At 43.9% G+C, this 22,505-nt stretch overlaps 1 protein-coding gene across 1 annotated transcript in view; it reads left to right on the top strand.

Annotated features, from left to right (window-relative positions):
* The window catches only part of fam81b (family with sequence similarity 81 member B), a 51,545-nt gene that overhangs the window by 11,175 nt on the left and 17,865 nt on the right, over positions 1 to 22,505 (top strand). Inside the window, exons 3-4 of the mRNA XM_069891717.1 lie at positions 17,106 to 17,355; positions 21,410 to 21,528. Of these exons, the coding sequence (XP_069747818.1) occupies positions 17,106 to 17,355; positions 21,410 to 21,528 (369 nt within the window). The remainder of the gene's footprint in view (positions 1 to 17,105; positions 17,356 to 21,409; positions 21,529 to 22,505) is intronic.

Below are 22,505 nucleotides of genomic sequence, written 5' to 3' on the forward strand. Positions count from 1 at the left end.
GAAGGCGATGGTCATCTGACTGCACATGTATAACCAAATGAAACAGGACCATGGTTCATATATAAATACACACACAGATATACGGATATGTGCGTATGTGTATAATATATTTATGTGTGTGGATATATGAATTATATATAGAGACAGAATTGTGCTGTTATTCATCTTTAGTTAAAATTTACTCTTTTTGGAAAGGAACTTTATGGGTTGGACACAGGGAAAGACATACATAAAATTTTGAGATGGCAGATGGCAGTTCCTTCAGAGACAAAGCATCTGGTAAACAGAGCAATAAAGTCAGAAGTGATTCTTCATTGAAACTACAATGGTGTTTGCTGAGAGATGGCATCTGTTCAAACAAGCTGGCTTTTGCTTCAATGATCTGTGTACGCACAAAACCATCTCCTTATGACCTGAGCAAATAAATTGGAATAATCAACTCATACTTTTGGAAGAGAGGAGACTTCAAACAAAACCAGGAGTGATATCATGTCATCTGATTACACCTCCAAGAAGGCATCTTTAAAACTGAAGTCAGAAATGCAGTAGCCTCTCACTGAACTCGGGGAAAGCACCAGGTCCCGATGGATATTCTGTGGAATTTTATAAAGCTTTTTCTTCTACTCTCTCTCCTTGGCTGATTAAGATGTTTGATGAATCTATCACATTGGGTAAACTACCACAATCATTTTACAGAGCTACGATTTCTCTAATCTTGAAAAAAAATAAAGACCCGACCGAATGTTCTTCTTATAGACCTATTTCTTTGTTGAATGTTGATTCTAAGATCTTCTCTAAAATTCTAGCGACAAGGCTAGAGAAGATATTACCATCTATTATCTCTGAAGACCAGACTGGATTCATTAAAAATCGTTATTCCTCCTTTAATATTAGAAGATTGATGAATATTATTTACACTCTTTCACATAAGTCTTCAGAATGTGTTATTTCACTAGATGCTGAGAAGGCCTTCGATAGAGTAGAATGGCCTTATTTATTTACAGTTCTTGAAAAATTTAATTTTAGTCTGATATTTATATCTTGGATTAAACTTCTTTATAATTCCCCAGTTGCCTCGGTTTTTACTAATACCCAAAGATCGCCATATTTTCGATTATTTCGGGGCACCAGGCAAGGGTGCCCCCTTAGCCCTTTATTATTTAACTTAGCTTTAGAACCTTTGGCAATTGCTATCAGAGAAGCACCCAATATTACTGGTATTATTCGTTGCAGGGATATTCATAAAGTATCACTATATGCAGATGATTTATTGTTATATATTTCCAATCCTGAAAATTCTATTCCTGCAGTTTTATCTTTATTAGCCCAATTTAGTAATTTTTCGGGATATAAACTGAATTTAAATAAAAGTGAATTATTCCCTTTTAATGGATGGGTCCCTATTTATGATAGTTTACCTTTTAAAATAGCTAGAGACCATTTTATATATTTAGGGATTAAGATTACTAAAAAACATAAAGATTTGTTTAGGACTAATTTTTTCCCTCTATTGGACCTGATCGGCAGTTTACTTACCAATTGGTCACCATTATCCCTATCCATGATAGGCCGAATTAATGCTATTAAGATGATGATCTTACCTAAATTTTTATATATATTCCAAGCTATACCTATTTTTGTTCCTAAATCTTTTTTTGATAAGGTCAATTCTAAACTGTCCTCGTATATCTGGCAAAACAAGAATCCTAGATTGGGGAAAAAATATTTACAGAAATCTAAACTAGAGGGAGGGTTGGCATTACCCAACTTTAGAATTTATTACTGGGCAATTAATATTAGTTACTTAAGGTATTGGTTGAATTATTCAGAATTATTTCTAAATCCCCATTGGGTAAATTTAGAAATTAAACCGATACAAAATGTTTCAATTAGCTCTATTTTGGGAGCTGCTCTCCCTTTTACTCTTACTAAATTATATAAACAAATTGATAATCCAATGGCTAAACATACACTAGGTATATGGTTTCAATTCCGGAGATTTTTTGGCCTAAGTCATTTTATCTTGGAAACTCCAATTGTACTAAATTTCCTTTTTCATCCCTCTCTAATTGATCAAGCTTATTTACTCTGGAAAGTTAAAGGTATAACATGCTTTTCGGATTTATTCTTGGATAACTCTTTCATGTCATTTGAACAATTATCCATGAAATATGATTTACCTCGATCTCATTTCTTTCGATATTTGCAGATTAGGAGTTTCTTAGTTTCGACTTTACCCTCTTTTCCCAATCGGGAGACTATGACTGTTTTAGAGGATATACTATATTCAAAATTCCCTCCAAAAGGTGTGATATCTAAATTATATAATATAATTACAAAAATAAATTCTGGGACTTTTGAAAAGTTTAAAAATGATTGGGAAAGAGAACTCAACCTTCATATTTCTAATGAAAATTGGAATAAAATTCTGCGACTGGTAAACTCTTCTTCTCTATGTGCAAAACATTCACTAATACAGTTTAAAGTTGTTCATAGAGCTCATATGTCTAAAGATAAACTCCATCGCTTTTATTCTCATATCGATCCTATATGTGATAAATGTCAATTGGAAATAGCTTCCCTTAGACATATGTTTTGGTCCTGTCCCTCTTTACAGAATTATTGGAAGGAAATTTTTTCCATTATATCTACTGTTTTGAATATTGATTTACAACCACATCCCATTACTGCAATTTTTGGATTACCTATGATAGATTTGACTTATTTATCTCTTCCTGCGGATCGTATGATTGCTTTTCTTACACTAATGGCTAGAAGATCTATACTATTAAATTGGAAAGAGGTAAATCCTCCCACTGTTTTCCAATGGTTTACCCAAACCATACTATGTTTAAATTTAGAGAAAATTAGAAACTCTGTCTATGAATCCCCTTCTAAGTTTGAGTTAACCTGGCGACCATTTATTCAATATTTTCATTTGTGGTGAGTTGATCTGGCTCTGTTTTCTTTCTATGATTATGTATGATAATTGGGCTGTAAGATGAGATCGGAGTGATCGGCATGGTTTAGCTATATCTGTAGGTTTTTTTTAAGTTTTTTTTTAAGTTTTTTTTAAATTCAGATTTGTTTTTTCTTCTTTTTTGGGGTTTTTTTTCTCTTTTTTCATATATTGTTATTAATTATATCTTTTTTTTAGAGATAGTTCACACCCTAAACTGATCAAAAAATTTTTTTTATGATATATTTTTATTCTGTAATATTATTGTTTAATATCTCTGTATTAATTCATTACTTACTATGTATTTTTTTTATATCTCTTTGAACTGTATGTGTTTATAAATTATAATAATAATAAAAAGATTGAAAAAGAAAGAAAGAAATGCAGTAGCCTTCAGTGAGAGAGGTACTGTTGTGTTGTTTTCTCCTTGTCACGGGAGGTACACAGAATCAGTTGTTTTGAAGAGAAGGGGCCACTTCACTGTCTCTTTGTCAAAAGAGGGCAGCCCTATCATATCCATTTTTTAAATAGTCACTTCATGTTACCCTTGCCTGGGTGTGAAATCAATGTGTAAAACATGTTCCATAACCTCCATGCAAGAGAAGGAAATCATTTGTATGAAGAAACAATTCTCTGAAAACGACTCTACAAAAAGTCATGAATTTTTAGAACAACAGTAAAGATTCTGAGTTTCAACACAAAAGATTTCTGATACTGAACATTAAAATTCGACTTTTCAAAAGTGTGCCTAAACTGTCATGGTTTGGGACCTTCGCCACACACACGCGCACACACACACACACACACACACACACACACACACACACACACACATACACACACATATTATATATATATATATATATATATATATATTGATAGATATATACGCATATTAATTACACCTCACTACCACATCTCTGATCCTCACTCACCACAAACTGCCATGGAATTCCCCTGCATTTCATCCTCTGCTGAATACATGTCTTCAACTGCCAGTTCTTTACCATCCTGACCCTAGTCGCCCACATGCCCAAGTTCCCAATGCTAAGCCCAGTCCTGGCCATCCACACACCAGAGCCCCTGACACCTCTGCCTCTCACCCTGACTGCCCAAAGACTGGAGCCCCAGACATCTCCATCAATGCAGGTACTTATCCCTGTCCTGACCACCCATGTTCCGGCATCCTCCTCAACTCCCTCGCATTCCCACACCAACCTCGGCCTCCACAAGGCTAACACCCTAAATACATCTGCAGCTAGATCCACTGCCTCATTCCTCCCCCCACCACTATTCCTTACCCTTCTCTATCACAGCTCTCACTGATCACCATTCATCCACTCCTTTTAACTCCCTCTTTCTTCGCACCCCTTAGCCCTCAGATCCTCTCATCTCACTGAACTCCCTTCTGACACCCCCCCCCACCTTACCCTCCTCTGACCTCCCTGACCCACCATCTTCCCCAACTGATATTCCCAACTCATCACCTCCAACCCATTAATACCCTGACTGCCTTCCCACAACACTTTCCACCTCTTTGACCCAACGCCAAACTCTGACACCCCTCTAAGCCCCTCCACCCCAAGCCAGAATGCTCTGTCCTCAGTAGAGGCCTTCCCTTTTTCTCCCTTCATCCACACCTCAATGAATTCTGTGCCCGCCACAATGTCAAATCCTTGTTTCGTCATCTCCGTCTCTGTGCCCACTTCTTCCACCATGATTCTCCACTCCCTACTGAAGACCCGTTTTCATGCTTGAAGCCATCTTCCTCCTCTTGAACACAACATCCTGACCATCTGCCTGCTCTAGATCTTTATATTAACCACTGCTGGCAAGACATCAACAATCTCAACTTCACCACTCCCCTCATTTATTCTCATCTCGCCCTCTCAGAGTGTTCTGCTCTCCACTGTCTCACACCAATCCAACCCACAAACAAGCGCGGTGGAGTTGTGGTCTGGCATACCAACTTCTACCTTTCCAAAGCCAGATGACAATACTCAGACATCTCCTCTTACTTACCCCTTCAACAGGATGCCACCAAAGGACATCAAGCCACCGTCTCATGACCATCACTTCTGGTTATCGCTCTTCCATGGCCTCCAATCTCATTGTTTCCTATCCCCACACTGCTTGGTTCCACCTCCTACCCAAAATGCATAAACCCAATGATCCCAGTTGACCCATTATCTCCAAATGCAACTGGCCCCACAGAACTGGCATCCACTTACTTTGAATCCCTGGTCTAAGTCCTCCACACCTAGATTCTTGATACCTCACACACCCTCTATCATTTCAACTTCTAATTCCCTGTACTTCACCAACTCATTTTCACCATGAACATCCAATCTCTATAAACCTCCCCCTTTCCACCACCCCCACCCCCTTGCTGAAGGTCTAAAAGCCCTTTGTTTCTTCGTCATCAATAGACCAAACAAGTCCCCCTCCACTACCACCCTCCTCTGGCTGGAAAAATTGTCCTTGCCCTCAATAATTTCTTATCTGACTCATCCCACTTGCTCCAAGCCAAAGGTGTAGCCATGGGTACCCTCATGGGCCCCAGCTATGCCTGCCTTTTTTTGCCTATTGTGGAGCAATCCATGCTACAAGCCTATACAGGCAAGGGGCCTCAACTCTTCCTCTGCTTCATTGATGACTACTTTGATGCAGCCACATGCACCCAGGATGACCTTGTTTTTATCTATTTTGCTGCCAACTTACTCCCCAACCTCAAATTCATTTGGTCCATCTATGGCAACGTTCTTTCCTTTTTCAATCTCTCTGTCTCCACCTCGGAAGACAAACTCTCTACAGTCATTTTCATAAACCCACCAGCTCCCATAATTGCCCCAACTATACCTTTATCCCCTGTAAGGATTCTATTCCTTTCTCTCAATTCCTCCATCTCCATTGCAGGATAAGGTCTTCCATTCCAAATCAGATGAAGTGTCCTCCTTCAAAAAATGTGGCTTTGCCTCCATCGACTCAGCCCTTACCTGCATCTCCTCCATCTCCCATACATCTGACCTGGCCCCCTCAGCCCCAAGATGCCACAAGGAATGGATTCCTCTTGTCCTCACTGACCACCCCACCAGCCTCCACATCCTCCACATCCTCCACAATTGCTGATACCAACAATGTGATCCCACCACTAGACACATTTGCCCCACTTTTCCACTCTCCACTTTCTTTAGGGACTGTGACTCTCTCGTCCACTCATCCCTTGGTACCTACCCCTGTAACCGCAGGGAGTGCTATGGCTGTGCACACACCTCCTCCCTCTCCACCATCCAGGGCCCTAAACGGTCCTTCCAAGTGAAGCAACACTTCACTTGCGCATCTACAGGGACCATTACTGCATCCGGTGCTCCCGTGGTGGCTTTTTTCTCTACATTAGAGACACTGTATGTAGACTGGGAGATTGTTTTGTTGAGCACCTTTGCTCTGTCCAAACCATTCTGCACTTCACTCCCAAGCTGACATGTCTGTCCATGGAATTGTGCACTGCCAAACTAAGGCCACCTATAAATTGGAGAAGTCTGGGCACTCTCTAACTTGTTGGCAGTAACATGGACATCTCTGGTTTTCATTGGGCCCCTCCCCTATCTCCTTTCTTTCAGCTATGCACCCCTCCCTCTCTGTTCAAAGCATAAAATCATCCCCCTATCACCTCTCAGCTATTTTCTCTTCTGGTCCCATCCATATCCACCTCTGACCTCTTGCCTGTGGGCCAGAACTCCTCCGCCTGCCCCCTTCCCCCAGCATTTTATTCACACGCCTGTTACGACTCTTGAGATACTTGAAGGGCTTCTTAAATAACTTAGAGATGCAAGATTCAAATAACAAAAGAGAGCTTACTCAGTGATGCCTTCCACCACCACTCTTATCCATATACATATTCCCCACAGTGGTGCACTACAGTTACTACAGTGAGAATGATGTATTCTTACTCGGTCACAAAACAGTTCACATTATCCTGACTTGTCTGCTTTCTTGCTCATACCTTGATGAAGGCTCAGGCTGAAATGTCGGTTATTTTTCTTTATCTTTGCGATATAAAAAAAATGCTAAACAAAATGGTGGTGCGAACAAAGCTGTTGTAACAGCAGCAATGCTGCTTATGTGAACCTGGGAGAGCAGGGAGCAGAGACACAGTGCTGCTCTACAGGGTCCTTCCACCCGGTCCTAATGCCAACAGCTCCATATAGGCTAGAAAAGACTGCTGAAGTAGCCAACAGGTGTTTTTTTTAATTTCAATCCTCAAACTACGGTGTCTATGCCCAGGTTGGCACTGCCTGTGCTGGGCAGTAGATCATGAGAGAATGTAGTCTCCGGGGAGCAGGGAATGGGTGCAGGAGCACCAGAAACAGGGAGATCAGCCCCTCCCCACCCTCCCCGTTGAGAAGAAGCATCAGAGACAAACCTACAGTTCCGGGACCACGGCAGCAGACTAGCGAGGGACTCAACAGCTGAAGGATCCACACAGGCAGTGGGCTGCTGTTGATTAGTGGTCAAAGGACTCACAGTCTGCGAACGACTGGCAGCTTGCAGTCCAAGAGCTTACACAAGCTGCGGGCTCTGGAAATTGGCTCATGGACACCAGGCATCAGAAACAGGTTTTGAGTGGGTTCTGAGGGCAAGAAGAGCTCCTGAAGTGTCTTGGGCATTAAAGGCTTCCTGATCATATCGCCGGTTTGGATCAGGTCCACTTATGATTTGAACTTGGGTGGGTGCAGCTTCAGAGACTCCAGGAACATTGGAGGTGAATCCACAGACTCTCTTTTGCTTCCCTTTCTCCTATTGTTAGGGTCATCGGGTGATGCTCATGACATCATGCAGACAAAAGTTGAAGTCCCAGGATGGGGGGGTCCAAGGGTATTTACAAGTTCAAGTGGTCCAGTGGTCACCTTTGTCACTGGGATTGTCATAGGGCAGGCTCCTGGTCAATGGTCGGTGGCAATGGGGCTACTTGAAGTCCGGCCAGGTCCGGGGTGATCAGGGCGGCCGGTGTGCAAGAGGGGTGGTGCCTGACGGGTGGGGGGGTAGGTGCGGGGCAGGTCCGTGAGGGGTGGGGGGCCCATGGGGAGGCAGTAGGTAGATGTCATCCGAGTGGGGACTCCTGGATGGACCAGTGGTGGCCATGGTATTGGGCTGGGACCCTGCTGGTGCCAGATCCCTGGTCAAGATGGTGTCCTCCTGTCCATTGGCGTACCTGATGTAGGCGTAGTTTGGGTTTGCATGGAGGAGGTGCATCTGCTCAATCAGGGATCAGACTTGTGGGTCTTCACGTGGTGACGGAGGAGTACCGGTTCCAGAGACATCAGCCAAGCTGGCAGGGAGACGCCAGTTGCCGATTTCCTAGGAAAGGAGAAAAGACATTCGTGATGGGGTCTGATTGGTATCCATGCACAAGAGCGTGAAGTGCCTCATGGAGATCCTCTTGCCAATAGTTGATAGACTAGCCTTTCAACCTCAGGGCCAGGAGGACTGCCTTCCAGATCACCCTATTTTTGCATTCAACTTGCCCGTTGCCCCTGGGGTTGTACTAGTCGTGCGACTAGATGCAACGCTTGCACCGTCAAGTACTGGTACAGCTCCTCACTCATGAAACTGGACCCCCAGTCACTGTGGATGAATGCCTGGTATCTGAACATGGTTAAGATCTGTGTCAGTGCCTTGATAACGGAGGTGATAGAGGTATCAGGGCAAGGGATGGTGGAGAGAAAATGGGAGTATTTGACTATGACTGAGAGGAAAAAGACATTCTTATTCATTGAGGGCAGTGGTCCCATGAAGTCAATACTGAGTTGCTCGAAGGACCGAGTGGCCTTCACCACTTGGGCATGTGGTGGGCAGAAGAAGTGTGGTTTGCACTCTGCATAGACCCTGCAGGATCCTCCCCGAGGCACTCCATGCCATACGGTCATTCTTGTGCACGGTGACCAACCATACCCCTCATGAAGGCCTTTTCTCCTTTCCTAGGATATTGGCGACTGGCGTCTCCCTGCCAGCTTGGCTGACATCTCCCGGCCCAGTACTCCTCCGTAAGCATGTGAGGACCCACAAGTCCGACCCCTGGTCGAGCAGATGCACTTTCTCCATGCAAACCCAAACTACGCCTACATCGGGTACCCCAATGGACAGGAGGACCCCATCTTGACCATGGATCTGGCATGAGCAGGGACCCAGCCCCCTACCCTGGCCACCCCTGGCCCATTCAGGACCCCGCCCCGTGGACAACGTCTACCTACTGCCTCTCCACAGGCCCCTACCCCCCGCAGACTAGCCCAGAATCTACACCCCCAGTCTGTCAGGCACCACCCTGCTTGTGCCACCAGCCACCCTGACCACCCTAGACCTGTCTGAACTTCAAGTGGACCCATCTCCATCGACCATTGACCAGGAACCTGCCCTGTGACAAAGGCGACCACCAGACTGCTTGAACTTGTAAATATTGTAAATATCCTAGAATCCACCAGCACCCCCCCCCCCCCCCCCAAAACCCTCAGGGACTCTTTTTAAGATGTAAGATGGGGGTGAATGTGGTGATATGACTGCAGGGGGCAACCATTGTACTTTCAGGTAGATAACCTGGGAGGCTGGTCCCACCTTGCCGACTGTCAATCACCAGCCCATATAAAGAGGCAAGCCTGTCCTTTCCTAAACTAGTCGGGCTACATTTGTATCCAGTGCTTTCTTCTTTAAGCTGATTAAATTGTGGTGCGCTGTGGTGCAGCAAGCAACACAAAACCTGAAAGACGGCACAACAGGCTTTAATCAGCTTAAAGTAGAAAGCATCGGATATGAGTGTAGCCAAATTAGTTTAGGAAAGGGCCAGCTCGAGTCTTTATATGGGCTGGTGATTTACAGTCGGCAAGGTGGGGCCAGCATCACAGGTTACCTACCTGCAGGTACAGTGTTTGCCCCCTGCAGTAGGCCGGTAGGAGTGTGGCTACAGTGGTGGTTATATCACCACAATTAATTCACAATAAAAGGAACTTTTTGAACCTTTTTTTTAACCTTTTAAAGAATGCTGCTTTCCAGCATACTGTCTAAACTACAATCACTCCATCTTCAGACTTCCTTGTTTAACTACAAAGGAACTGCATTGGAATCGTCCTCTCTAATTTTGAGCTCCATTTAAGCAATGCTCCTGGTAAATATCATCAGTAGAGGAAAGGAAGACCCCAGCCATTTAATGATCCTCTGCATAGGCTTCCAGTCCAAGCTACTGTACCACACAATAATGCAGCCAGTGAGGACACTGTCAGTTTAATGTTGTCAAGTAGGGTGCTTGTGTCCTTGCCAATCTCAACCTTATTAGGAGATGTGGGGCTGCTGTGCCTCCTGACTAATTAGGAAGTGTTGTGAGTCCAAGATAGGTTGCCCTTAGATGCACAGCAAGCAACTTTGTGCTCTCCACGATGGAACCATTGATGTGTAATGGAGAGTGGTCGAACTTTGTCCTCTGGAAGTCCACAGTCATCTCCTGTATCTTGTCCACAATGAGAGTCAGGTTGTTGTTCTTGCACAATTTACTTTACGAGCCGCTGAACCTCCCCTCTATAAATTGACTCATCGTTGTTGCTGATGAAGCCATCTACTGAGGTATAATTTGAAAACTATGTGATTCTGATTGAACTGAAGCTGGTAGTGGAGTCATGGGTCACTAGAATAAACAGTAGTCCAGAATCCAGTTGCTGAGAGGCATGTTGAGTCTCAGTAAGGATCGTTTATTCCCCAGCTTCTGAGGTATGATCATGTTGAACGCCATTGAACAGCCTGATGTATGAGAGATCATTCTCTAGGTGGGTCAGGATGGAGTCGAGGGTTAAGGCTATAGCATTATCAGTGGGCCAGTTTGGATGGGAGACAAAGTGGAATGGGTCCATGTCACTGGAAGATGTTATTTGATGCTCAAAACACTTCATGATTGTAGAGGTATGTGTTGTCATTGAGAGGGTAGTCATTTAGTTTAGTTACCATCGCACTCTTGGGCATCAGGATTGTGGGGGCTGCCTTGAATCCCATGGAGACAGTAGACTGCTGCAGTAGGATGTGAAGATGTTTGTTAATATCTGTCACCTGGGCCGCACAGCCCTGCAGCACCCAACCAAATATGTTGTTTGGTCCTCCTGCTTTGCATGGGTTCACCCTGGAAAGGATGCTCCTCACCTCAGCCGCTGCTGTCTTCTTCTTCAGGGGGAGACAAGGCTTTACGTTTAACACTGTAAAAAAAAAACTTTAAAATTTAGACATACAGCACGGTAACAAGCCCTTTCAGCCCACCAGTCCGTGCCATCTAGTTGCATCCAATCGACCTACAACCCCTGGTATGTTTTAAAGGGTGGAAGGAAACTGGAGCCCTCTGGGAAAACCCACGCAGACACAGGGAGAATATTCAAACTCCTTACAGACAGTGAGGGATTCAAACCCCACTCCTGATCACTGGTGCTGTAAAGGCATTGCGCTAATCGCTACACTAACCATGCCACCCTCTTTGGTGTCACATTGTTTTTCTCATCCAACTCTGCATTGAAGGTGTTTAGTCTGTGAGGAAGGAAGACACTTGTCTTATAGTCCATTATGGTTTGTATACCTGCCATACCTCGTGTTGCCAGTGTCTTTGCGTACCCATGCTTTGCCTTCATAATGCACAGGAGGGTTCAAGTTGAAAAGTCAGGTAGATAAATAATTGAGTGACCTGGAGTCATTGGCAATGGGATTCAGTGGTGTGTAAGAAACCAAACATTAAGGAAACCACAAAGGTCTTGGGTGGGAGAATGGTCGATGGCTGGCACTCCCCACCAACATATTCTGTCAATGTAGGTCTCAATTAACCAATGCCATGGCAGTCCTCAGCATTCCAGTTAAGGCCTGTTTTGGTGTGATGCCATATTATGTACAGTACATGCTGTTTGACATGTCTGCATATAGAACATAGAATACTACAGCACAGTACAGGCCCCTTAGCCTTCAATGTTGTGCCACCCCATATATTCCTACAAAAAAAAATTCTAAACCCTCCCTACACTCTAATCCATTTTTCTTCCATCCATGTGTCCTGTCTTAGAGCATCTTCAGCCTCCACCACCATCCCTGGAAGGCCTTCCAGGCACTCACACCTCTCTGTGAAAAAAAAACACTTATTCCTGCTGTCTCCCCTAAACTTCCCTCCCTTGACTTTGCACATATTGCTCTGGTGTTTGCTATTTCTGCCCTGGGAAGCTGGTGCTAGCTGTCCACCCTATCTATGCCTCCCATAATCATGTAGACCTTCTTCATTTTAATTTTTATTCCAGAAGATTAGGAATGACTTGTTCACAAACTTTTAAAAATATTTGTGACAATTAATTGGTTGACCAACTGTTCTTAAAGCAACCTTCTCTGAAAGTTTTTGAAGGAATAACATACTGTGGCGAAAGGTATTAAATGTAGTTTTCCAAGGGCCTGTGATAAGGGGCTACATCAAAGATCATTGTGCCAAATAAAACTTCATGGTGTAGGAGGAAGCAAATTTGACATGCCACAAGCCTGCCCCCAGTTCAAGTCCAGGTCAGTGTGAGCGACCAACACAGGGATGCTGTCCATCTCTTGCAAATAAAAGCCTTCAGTTTTGGGAAATTCAGTCTTTGTGCAGTTGATTGTGCAAGGTTGCAGGCTGACAGTGGGCATAAATGGGACTTCTCTTGATCAGCAAAATACAAGATAAGTGTGTACCACAAGAACTTGTATATATGACTTGAATTTGCAGATGACACAAAGGTAAGGGGGAAATGTAAGTTCAAAGGATAAGAGATAACCAAAGTATAGAGATAGGTTAAGTAAATGGGCAAAAGAAAATCTGGCAAATAAAGTATAATGTGGGAAAATATATTGTGGTGAAACCACTATTTTACGTATTTGTCGAATGTGAATTCCATGACCTTTCCCGGTCGACCCTGCTCTCACTGGCTGGCTCGTGACTCCTCCCCTTTCTTCCCCATAAAGGGTGTCATGCCACAAGCCTGCCCCCAGTTCGAGTCCAGGTCAGTGTGAGCGACCAACACAGGGATGCTGTCCATCTCTTGCAAATAAAAGCCTTCAGTTTTGGCAACTTCAGTCTTTCTGCGGTTGATTGTGCATCTTATGTTGTGTGGGAAAACAATAAAAATGATTTCAATGGTGAGAGATTTTGATGAACTTGTCCATGATTCACAAAGGATCGGTCTGCGGGAGAAGTAAGCAAGTAAGTTTCTTCCTCTCAGTCATCAGATTTCTGAATGGACAATGAACTCAGACACTATCTCACTTTCTCTTCTTTTTGCACCAATTTATTTATTTTAACATGCAAGTCTATAGCAATATTTGCATGGCGATGCTGCCACAGAACAAGACATTTTGAGATATGCTCATGACAATAAATTCTGATTCTGTTTATTGCTGGGGCTCTCCCTGGTTTATCAGCATTTACCTATCAAAGGGTTGTAATTAAATCATTTAACAAAGGACTGCAATGAAGGGTAGAAAACACTATTTTATAGGCAACACCTACTCTCACAATACAAACCATAACCTTTTCTATAATTATATCTCAGAGCACCATTTTTCGAGATAACAATGTGTATTAGCTTCAAGAGCTAAACAACACTCTGGTGAATATTTGCAACTGCTCCAATAAGTATGTCATCCAGCTGTAAAGCAACAATTTCATCAATTGTCCCACTGAAGAGGTGGAAAGCTATAGCACTAGAGATGAAGCTGACATTGAGAAAAGGAAGGAAAGGAAAGGAATTGTTGCCCGGCCATTGACATGGCTGAGTTAATAATCATCACTGTTGTGAAAAACAAAGTGATGAGAAAGATGACATACTCTTCAGTAACTGTGGACTCGTGTCATATCATGAGGGGTAAAGATTGGATAATGAAGAGATTGGATGTGCTTTTTCTTCTCCATCGTTCAAAAGACACGCATCATGTGGGAGGAGCTGATGAAGCAGTGGGGTGGACAAAAGCGTGAGATATCTACATTGAGTAGACAGACGCCGCGAGTGGCTTGATCATGTTTATAAACTGCATTCAGAAAAGATGACGCGAGAGGCTGTGGCTGTCCTATGATATTCTGACCTGCAGATGATTATGAAGGATGTTGGCTTTGTGTCCAAATATGTGTTTAATTTCAAGGAGACAGGATCCAATTGGAAGAAACTATCAGAAGTAACCCAGACTAAGAAGTGTGCACCAGAATATAAAAGATAATGATCACATTGTGGATGATGTATAGTCAGGATAACATGAACTATTTTGTAACTGCATAAGAATACACCCTTCTCACTGTAGTAACTGTAGTGCACCACTGTGGGGTGTATGTATATGTATGAATGGGAGTGTGTGAACAGTTTCATGTGATGGTGGAAGACATCAGTAAGTAAAGTCTCCTTTGTTATTGAATCTGGCATCTCAAAGTTATTTAAGAAGCCTCCCAAGTAACACATTGTTCGCCAGTGGACAAAGGAAATGACGATTTCAAGTTTAAACTTGAAGAAAGGAATCTCAGAGTTGAATGTGATGTCATGAATGTACTCTGACAATAAATCTGAACTCTGAATCTAAACCAAGCCATATTTTTCTCTTTGAAAATCATAAGGCAATGAAAGTTTTATCATGATCATATAAAGGGATACTTTGGCCATGTTACCATAAGAAATCAAAACTTGGATGATGAAACTGAGTGTTGTTAATTTTCCTGGTCATTCCGAGTCCATGAGCAATGTGTGAAACAACCCAGAGATTTTTTTCTATGATTACTTGAAGCAAATGGCAGTCAGTGGACCAAGGTTCACTTCAATATTTACTTGCTTTGTGTGATACATTATTTGATCAGGAAAAGAAGAAAGATTGTACATTATTAGTCTTTGCGAAATGAAAGAATTGCTCCATAAAGGACTTGACCAATATCATACAACCCTGTGGGATAAAGTGAAGCAAAGGACAATGAATGGTGTTTGACAGAAGTTACAGCCTGAAGGGGATAAATGATGTCAAAGTCTCCCCAAGGTTACCAACAGCACAAATAACAGTTTTTCTGGTAAGCAATCATAGCGTCAACAATGTCTGTATGGAAGGAGTCGAGAATGTTGTTGTGTTACCTGTTGAGAAACCTGCAACTGAGCTAATGAAGGAGCAGACAGCAGCTCAGCTAGAAAGTGAATGCCAGAAATCTTAACATCAAAGCATTAAAAGATGTCATTTCTAAAATAGAAGAGACCTTTGCAATTGGCAAATATGAGAATTTCAAAATGGAATGTAGCATCAAGGTTGTCCATGGCATTGAGTTAGCTGCGTGTTACTGGAGTAGTAGGAACAAAACTTGCAACATTTTTCTTTCGACTCTCCTTCAACTTTCATCCCTTGCCTCCACCTGATACAGTGCCTCCAACATAAAATTCAACCCATAAAAATCCTCCAAATCAGCTGCCTCATCACCTGACTCATCACAGCCTCTTCCCCCCCTCCTTTCACATCATTTAAATCACTTGCCCATGTCTCACACCACCTTTCTGTTAAAGCCTTTCTCCCCTCTTCTTCCAAATGCAACATTTTATGTATTTAAATGCAAACATTTCTGATTTAAAAAAAAATACTTTTGATCCAGTTTACTAAAAGCACAATGTTAAGTTCCTATTTAAATTCTTTCCACAAGAAATGATAGAAAGCTGTATCCCGATGTATGAATTTTTGCTTAATGAAGTATTCATAATAAGGTGCTTTGTCTAAGTGATGATATCAATTTGCCTACCACAGCAACAGGTCTATGATAAATTCCATCTCACTGGCCCTTTATTGATTACAGTTTGGTATTTAACACCATCATCCTCTCAAAACTGATCAGCAAACTCCAAGACCTGGCCTCAATACCGCACTGTGGAATTGGATCATGGATTTCCTCAGCTCCAGACCCCAATCTGTAAAGATTGGCAAGACCATCTCCTCTACAATCTCCATCAGTGCTGGAGCACCAGAGAGTTGCCCTCTTAGCCACCTCCTCCTCTTGCTTTACACCTGTGGCTGTGCGGCTTGGTATGACAACACAATTCACAAAATTTCTGATGATACCACAGTACTAGCTATAGAAAGGGGTGATGAGTCGGCATACAATAGGGAGATTGGAAACTTGGCTGAGGGGTGTAATAACAACAACCTCGCGCTCAAAATTTCCAAAAACAAGGAGCTGATTGTTGATTTCAGGAAGGGAAAACCTTAGATCATGGGGTTCCGAGGTGGAGAGGGTGAGAAAATTTAAATTCCTGGGAATCACCATCTCGTCGGATATTTCCTGGACCCAACTCACTAATGCCATTGTCATGAAAGCACTTCAGCACCTCTACTTCCTCAGGAGTTTGCAATGGTTTGGTATGTCATCAGAATCCTTGACAAACTTCTATAGATGCATGGTGGAAAGTGTACTGTCCATCTGCATCATGGTATGTATGGTATGAGGGCACTAATACCCCTGAGTGAAAATCCCTGAAAAAGGTGGTGGACACAGCCCAGTACATTGCAGGCAAAACCCACCCCACCATTGAGAACATTCTCAAGGAACTCTGCCATCAGAGAGCAGCAGAAATCACCAAGGATGTACACCACCCAGCACACGCTCTGTTCTCACTGCTGCCATCAGGAAAGAGGTAGAGGTGCCACAAGACTCACACCGTCAGGTTCTGGAACAGATGCTACCTCTCCACCATCAGACTCTTCAACAATAAACTAAATCAGTGATTCACTTAAGGATTTTTACTTTGCACATTATTTTTTCTGTATTGCACAGTCAGTTTGTTTACATTTCTTTCTTTTTTTTATTTCTCTTTTGTATACATAGCTTTCTTCTTGAGTACAGTTTATATCAAATACTATTTATTGTCATGCAATAAAACAGAAATGTAATAGTACATGAAATTGCCTTTAATTGAAGACAAATATTCACAATTAGCATTGCCCATAAGAAACAAAAGAGAGTTGAGATGAGTTGCAGACTGATCTACAACATTAAGTAATGGAACAAACCTGAGGGCCAAGTCTTGCTCCTCATTTATATTTTCTTATGTTTGTCTTATTATACAAAATGGCTGCAAAATAAAATTAATTCAGTGCTTTTCTTCTTATCCAGAGATTACACCATTCTGCAAGTTCCTCTGATTCCCAGAAGCCACATGCAAATTACAGATGATCGAATTTCTAATCAGGAACGAACCACTGCAACACTTCTGGAGCAAGTTTTTCGGATAAAAGAGGACATCATTAATTATTTGAGGGGAAACCAAAGCAAAAACACAGACGAGAGAGTATCCCAACAGCTGATAGAAAACCACGTACAAGTTATAACCAGTATACTCAAACAACTCAGCATGGATATAGAGGTACTTTATTTCTTTTGAGTACAATCAACAGTAAATATGATGGATTCAGTTGAAATGAGAGTATCTTCTCTTTTGTATGCCATACTGTGGCTGCAAGATTCAGAGAAGACCAAGAAATTGAATTTTGATTGATCTATTTACATCTTCACAAGTATCCACATGGATGAATGTTAGAGCAGCTTATCTATCCTTCTGAGATGCCTTAGGTTTCCCTCCATCCTATTGGCTGTTTAATTTCACTTTGGTACCTCCATATCTTCTTTCTTCTTTCTTTGGCTTGGCTTCGCGGACGAAGATTTATGGAGGGGTAAATGTCCACGTCAGCTGCAGGCTCGTTTGTGGCTGACAAGTCCGATGCAGGACAGGCAGACACGGTTGCAGGGGAAAATTGGTTGGTTGGGGTTGGGTGTTGGGTTTTTCCTCCTTTGTCTTTTGTCAGTGAGGTGGGCTCTGCGGTCTTCTTCAAACGAGGTTGCTGCCCGCCGAACTGTGAGGTGCCAAGATGCACGGTTTGAGGCGATATCAGCCCACTGGCAGTGGTCAATGTGGCAGGCACCAAGAGATTTCTTTAGGCAGTCCTTGTATCTCTTCTTTGGTGCACCTCTGACACGATGGCCAGTGGAGAGCTCGCCATATAACACGATCTTGGGAAGGCGATGGTCCTCCATTCTGGAGATGTGACCTACCCAGCGCAGTTGGATCTTCAGCAGCGTGGATTCGATGCTGTCGGCCTCTGCCATCTCGACTATTTCGATGTTAGGGATGAAGTCGCGCCAATGAATGTTGAGGATGGAGTGGAGACAACGCTGGTGGAAGTGTTCTAGGAGCCGTAGGTGATGCCGGTAGAGGACCCATGATTCGGAGCCGAACAGGAGTGTGGGTATGACAACGGCTCTGTATACGCTTATCTTTGTGAGGTTTTTCAGTTGGTTGTTTTTCCAGACTCTTTTGTGTAGTCTTCCAAAGGCACTATTTGCCTTGGCGAGTCTATTGTCTATCTCGTTGTCGATCCTTGCATCTGATGAAATGGTGCAGCCGAAATAGGTAAACTGGTTGACCGTTTTGAGTTTTGTGTGCCCGATGGAGATGTGGGGGGGATGGTAGTCATGGTGGGGAGCTGGCTGATGGAGGACCTCAGTTTTCTTCAGGCTGACTTCCAGGCCAAACATTTTGGCAGTTTTCGCAAAACAGGACGTCAAGCGCTGAAGAGCTGGCTCTGAATGGGCAACTAAAGCGGCATCGTCTGCAAAGAGTAGTTCACGGACAAGTTTCTCTTGTGTCTTGGTGTGAGCTTGCAGGCGCCTCAGATTGAAGAGACTGCCATCTGTGCGGTACCGGATGTAAACAGCGTCTTCATTGTTGAGGCCTTTCATGGCTTGGTTCAGCATCATGCTGAAGAAGATTGAAAAGAGGGTTGGTGCGAGAATGCAGCCTTGCTTCACGCCATTGTTAATGGAGAAGGGTTCAGAGAGCTCATTGCTGTATCTGACCCGACCTTGTTGGTTTTCGTACAGTTGGATAACCATGTTGAGGAACCTTGGGGGGCATCCGAGGCGCTCTAGTATTTGCCAAAGCCCTTTCCTGCTCACGGTGTCGAAGGCTTTGGTGAGGTCAACAAAGGTGATGTAGAGTCCTTTGTTTCGTTCTCTGCACTTTTCTTGGAGCTGTCTGAGGGCAAAGACCATGTCAGTAGTTCTTCTGTTTGCGCGAAAGCCGCACTGTGATTCTGGGAGAACATTTTCGGCGACACTAGGTATTATTCTATTTAGGAGAATCCTAGCGAAGATTTTGCCTGCAATGGAGAGCAGCGTGATTCCCCTGTAGTTTGAGCAGTCTGATTTCTCGCCTTTGTTTTTGTACAGGGTGATGATGATGGCATCACGAAGGTCCTGAGGCAGTTTTCCTTGGTCCCAGCAAAGCTTGAAAAACTCATGCAGTTTGGCATGCAGAGTTTTGCCGCCAGCCTTCCAGACTTCTGGGGGGGATTCCATCCATACCTGCTGCTTTGCCACTTTTCAGTTGTTCAGTTGCCTTATATTTCTCTTCCCGGGTGAGGACCTCATCCAGCTCTAGCCTTAGGGGCTCTTGATGGAGCTAGAGCAGGGCGGAATCTTGGACTAAGCGGTTGGCACTGAAAAGAGATTGGAAGTGTTCTGACCATCGGTTGAGGATGGAGATCTTGTCGCTGAGGAGGACTTTGCCGTCTGAGCTGTGCAGCGGGCTTTGGACTTGGGGTGAGGGGCTGTACACAGCCTTTAGAGCCTCGTAAAAACCCCTGAAGTCGCCAATGTCCGCGCTGAGCTGGGTTCGTTTGACGAGGCTAGTCCACCACTCATTTTGGATCTCCCGGAGTTTGCGCTGAAGATGGGTGCATGCACGACGGAAGGCTTGTTTCTTCTCTGGCCAGGATGGCTTTGTAAGGTGAGCCTGGTGGGCAGCTCACTTCTTTGCCAGCAGCTCCTGGATTTCCTGGCTGTTTTCGTCGAACCAGTCCTTGTTTTTCCTGGAGGAGAAGCCCAGTACCTCTTCAGTGGATTGCAGTATGGTAGTCTTCAGCTGATCCCAGAGGGTTTCAGGGGACGAGTCCGTGAGGCGGACGGCATCCTCGAGCTTTGCTTTGAGGTTTGCCTGGAAGTTTCCTCTCACTTCGTCTGACTGCAGGTTTCCAACATTTAACCTCTTTCTGGGGGCTTTACTGTTCCTGGACTTTGGCTTGAAGTGAAGGTTGAGCTTGCAGCGAACCAGCCAGTGGTCAGTGTGGCATTCCGCGCTGGGCATGACCCTGGTGTGGAGCACATCTCGTTTGTCTCTTTCTCGCACCAGGACGTAGTCCAGGAGGTGCCAGTGTTTGGATCGGGGATGCATCCAGGTAGTCTTCAGGCTGTCCCTCTGCTGAAAAAGGGTGTTTGTAATGACAAGCCGCTGTTCTGCGCAGAGCTCCAACAGGAGGCACCCATTGTCATTGCACTTGCTGACGCCATGCTTGCCCAGGATTCCTGGCCGGGTTTCTGAGTCTTTGCCGACGCGAGCGTTGAAGTCGCCAAGGATGACAACCTTGTCGGCTGTAGGGGTGCGTTGAATGAGGTTGCGCAGGTCAGTGTAGAACTTGTCCTTTTCTGCTGGTTCCGCCTGGAGGGTTGGAGCATAGACACTGATGAGGGTGATGCAACACTTGTTGTGAAGAGGGAGTCGCATGGACATGATCCGGTCCGAGTGGCCTGTCGGGAGGTTTTACCTCCATATAGAATGCATTCAAATAGCAGCAAAATTGGTGCATTGGGAATGCACTTCTTGATCTGACATGAAACACAATCTATTTTATGTACTTTCAAACCTTTGATGCTTGTGTCCCTTCATGAAATTAATCTGGAGCAATTCCACCTTTCACCAAACAGGTGAATCCTACAGCACTGAAATGTCTGAAATTGTTTTAATTATTTTTCATGTTTATTCAGTGAGATCAAACACCACACCACTGTGGTGGGAAGGCATTATGGATTTGCAGTGTGGCGACATTAATCATAGCAGGTGGATTTAAATGTAGAAGTCTCTGCTTACAAACAGTTACCTATTTAATCCAGGAAAATAAATCATAGTTACACAGGACAGAAATAGGCCGTTTCACCCACTGTGTCTGCAATGACCACAAGCACTCAACTCATTTTTCCTCTTGCATCCCCATCAGACCTATTCCCTTCCCACCCATCTAAAATTGGGGCAATTTGCAAGACCAGTTAATCTATCAACCAGCATTTCATTGGGATAGTTGGTAGGTTTCTGGAGCACCCAGAGGGAAATCTGGGTAGTCTGCAAACTCCACAGGCAAGGTCAAGATTAAACCAGTGTTTCTGGGGCTATGCGTCAGTGGAGCAGTAACCTCTGCTCCATCGTGCTCCTCTTCCACTGACATTGGGTTCAAACAATAACAAGAGCCCTTCCTTAACTTGATAACATTTCAAGCCCTCACAGTATCATAAGATGGGAGCTGTCATTTTAATTTTTTTTTAAAATATGCTAAGCACAGAAAATAAATGGCATGTTATTTTTCCACCAGATTCTGGAACAACAAATTAGAACAAGAGATGGCGTGACTGCAGGAACGAGCTCTGCAATTCTGAGTCTAGACCACAAGCATTTGGCTGGTATTGGGGACCTACGTGGCAGAGTTGCCAGGTATTAGAAATGGAGCATCAATTGGCAGGTTAACTTGCAAAAATGTGGCAGAAACATTGCACCTGATTTGATGTAAAGAATGTATTTTAATTTTATTCATTTTTCTTTATATTACTGTTGCTTTATGATGTTACAATTGAAAAATATTTAACAGCAAGATTGCTCAGAATGCTAATAATTTTGGCAATTTCGTGATAGCAGCTTATGTTTCTCCTTCTGTGAATGAGGGGCGAAGTAATGAAAGAGGTTTATGGGGCCATCTAGGAGCCCAAACAATGCGCCCAGATAGTTACACTATCCTGAAAACAGTCCTGCCAAAGTTCCAACAGCATATCAACTTTCCAACCAGAAGAGAGAAGATCTTAGATATGCTGTTCACTGGAATGTACAAGGGTGTCTTCTGCCCCCACTGTGATGGTACACCACTGGCCTACTGCAGGGGGCAACCTCTGTACCTGCAGGAGTGTAAGGGGACAGGACAACACCTGGCCGGTTGTCAATCAGTCAGCCTGAAGGGATCAAGCCCCACCTGGTCAGGTGTCAATCACTCTCCGGGATATGTCTGCACCGGCCTCCTGAGGCCTCACTCAGAGTTGCTGCAGTTACAGCCAGCCTGGCTCTGTGTGTTGGAAGTCTTTGTGGATTAAAGCCTGTTGTACAGTCTTTACCTTGTGTGTGTCTGATTCTGGCTAACAGTGCACCACAATTTAATCCACAAAATTTTCCCACGGCTGCATGGAAAAACTCCTGAGCGCAGGGAGCCTCGAAGTTGACCCACGCCACCCAGAAGCCCAGACACACATCGAGATCTGGCAGCACGTGGTCGAGACAATCATCGAGGCACACGAAGGCGGCATCCTGAACTCAGATCAGAAGAGGTTGGTCCTATTCCGGTCAAAGCTGGGTTCCCACGCCTTCCAGGCAACTAAAGGCTGCTCCACATACAAGAGCTTGTACAAGCCCCCCACTTGCGTGCA

This window comes from Narcine bancroftii, chromosome 1 (genome assembly GCF_036971445.1).
Source record: "Narcine bancroftii isolate sNarBan1 chromosome 1, sNarBan1.hap1, whole genome shotgun sequence".
Taxonomy (NCBI): domain Eukaryota; kingdom Metazoa; phylum Chordata; class Chondrichthyes; order Torpediniformes; family Narcinidae; genus Narcine; species Narcine bancroftii.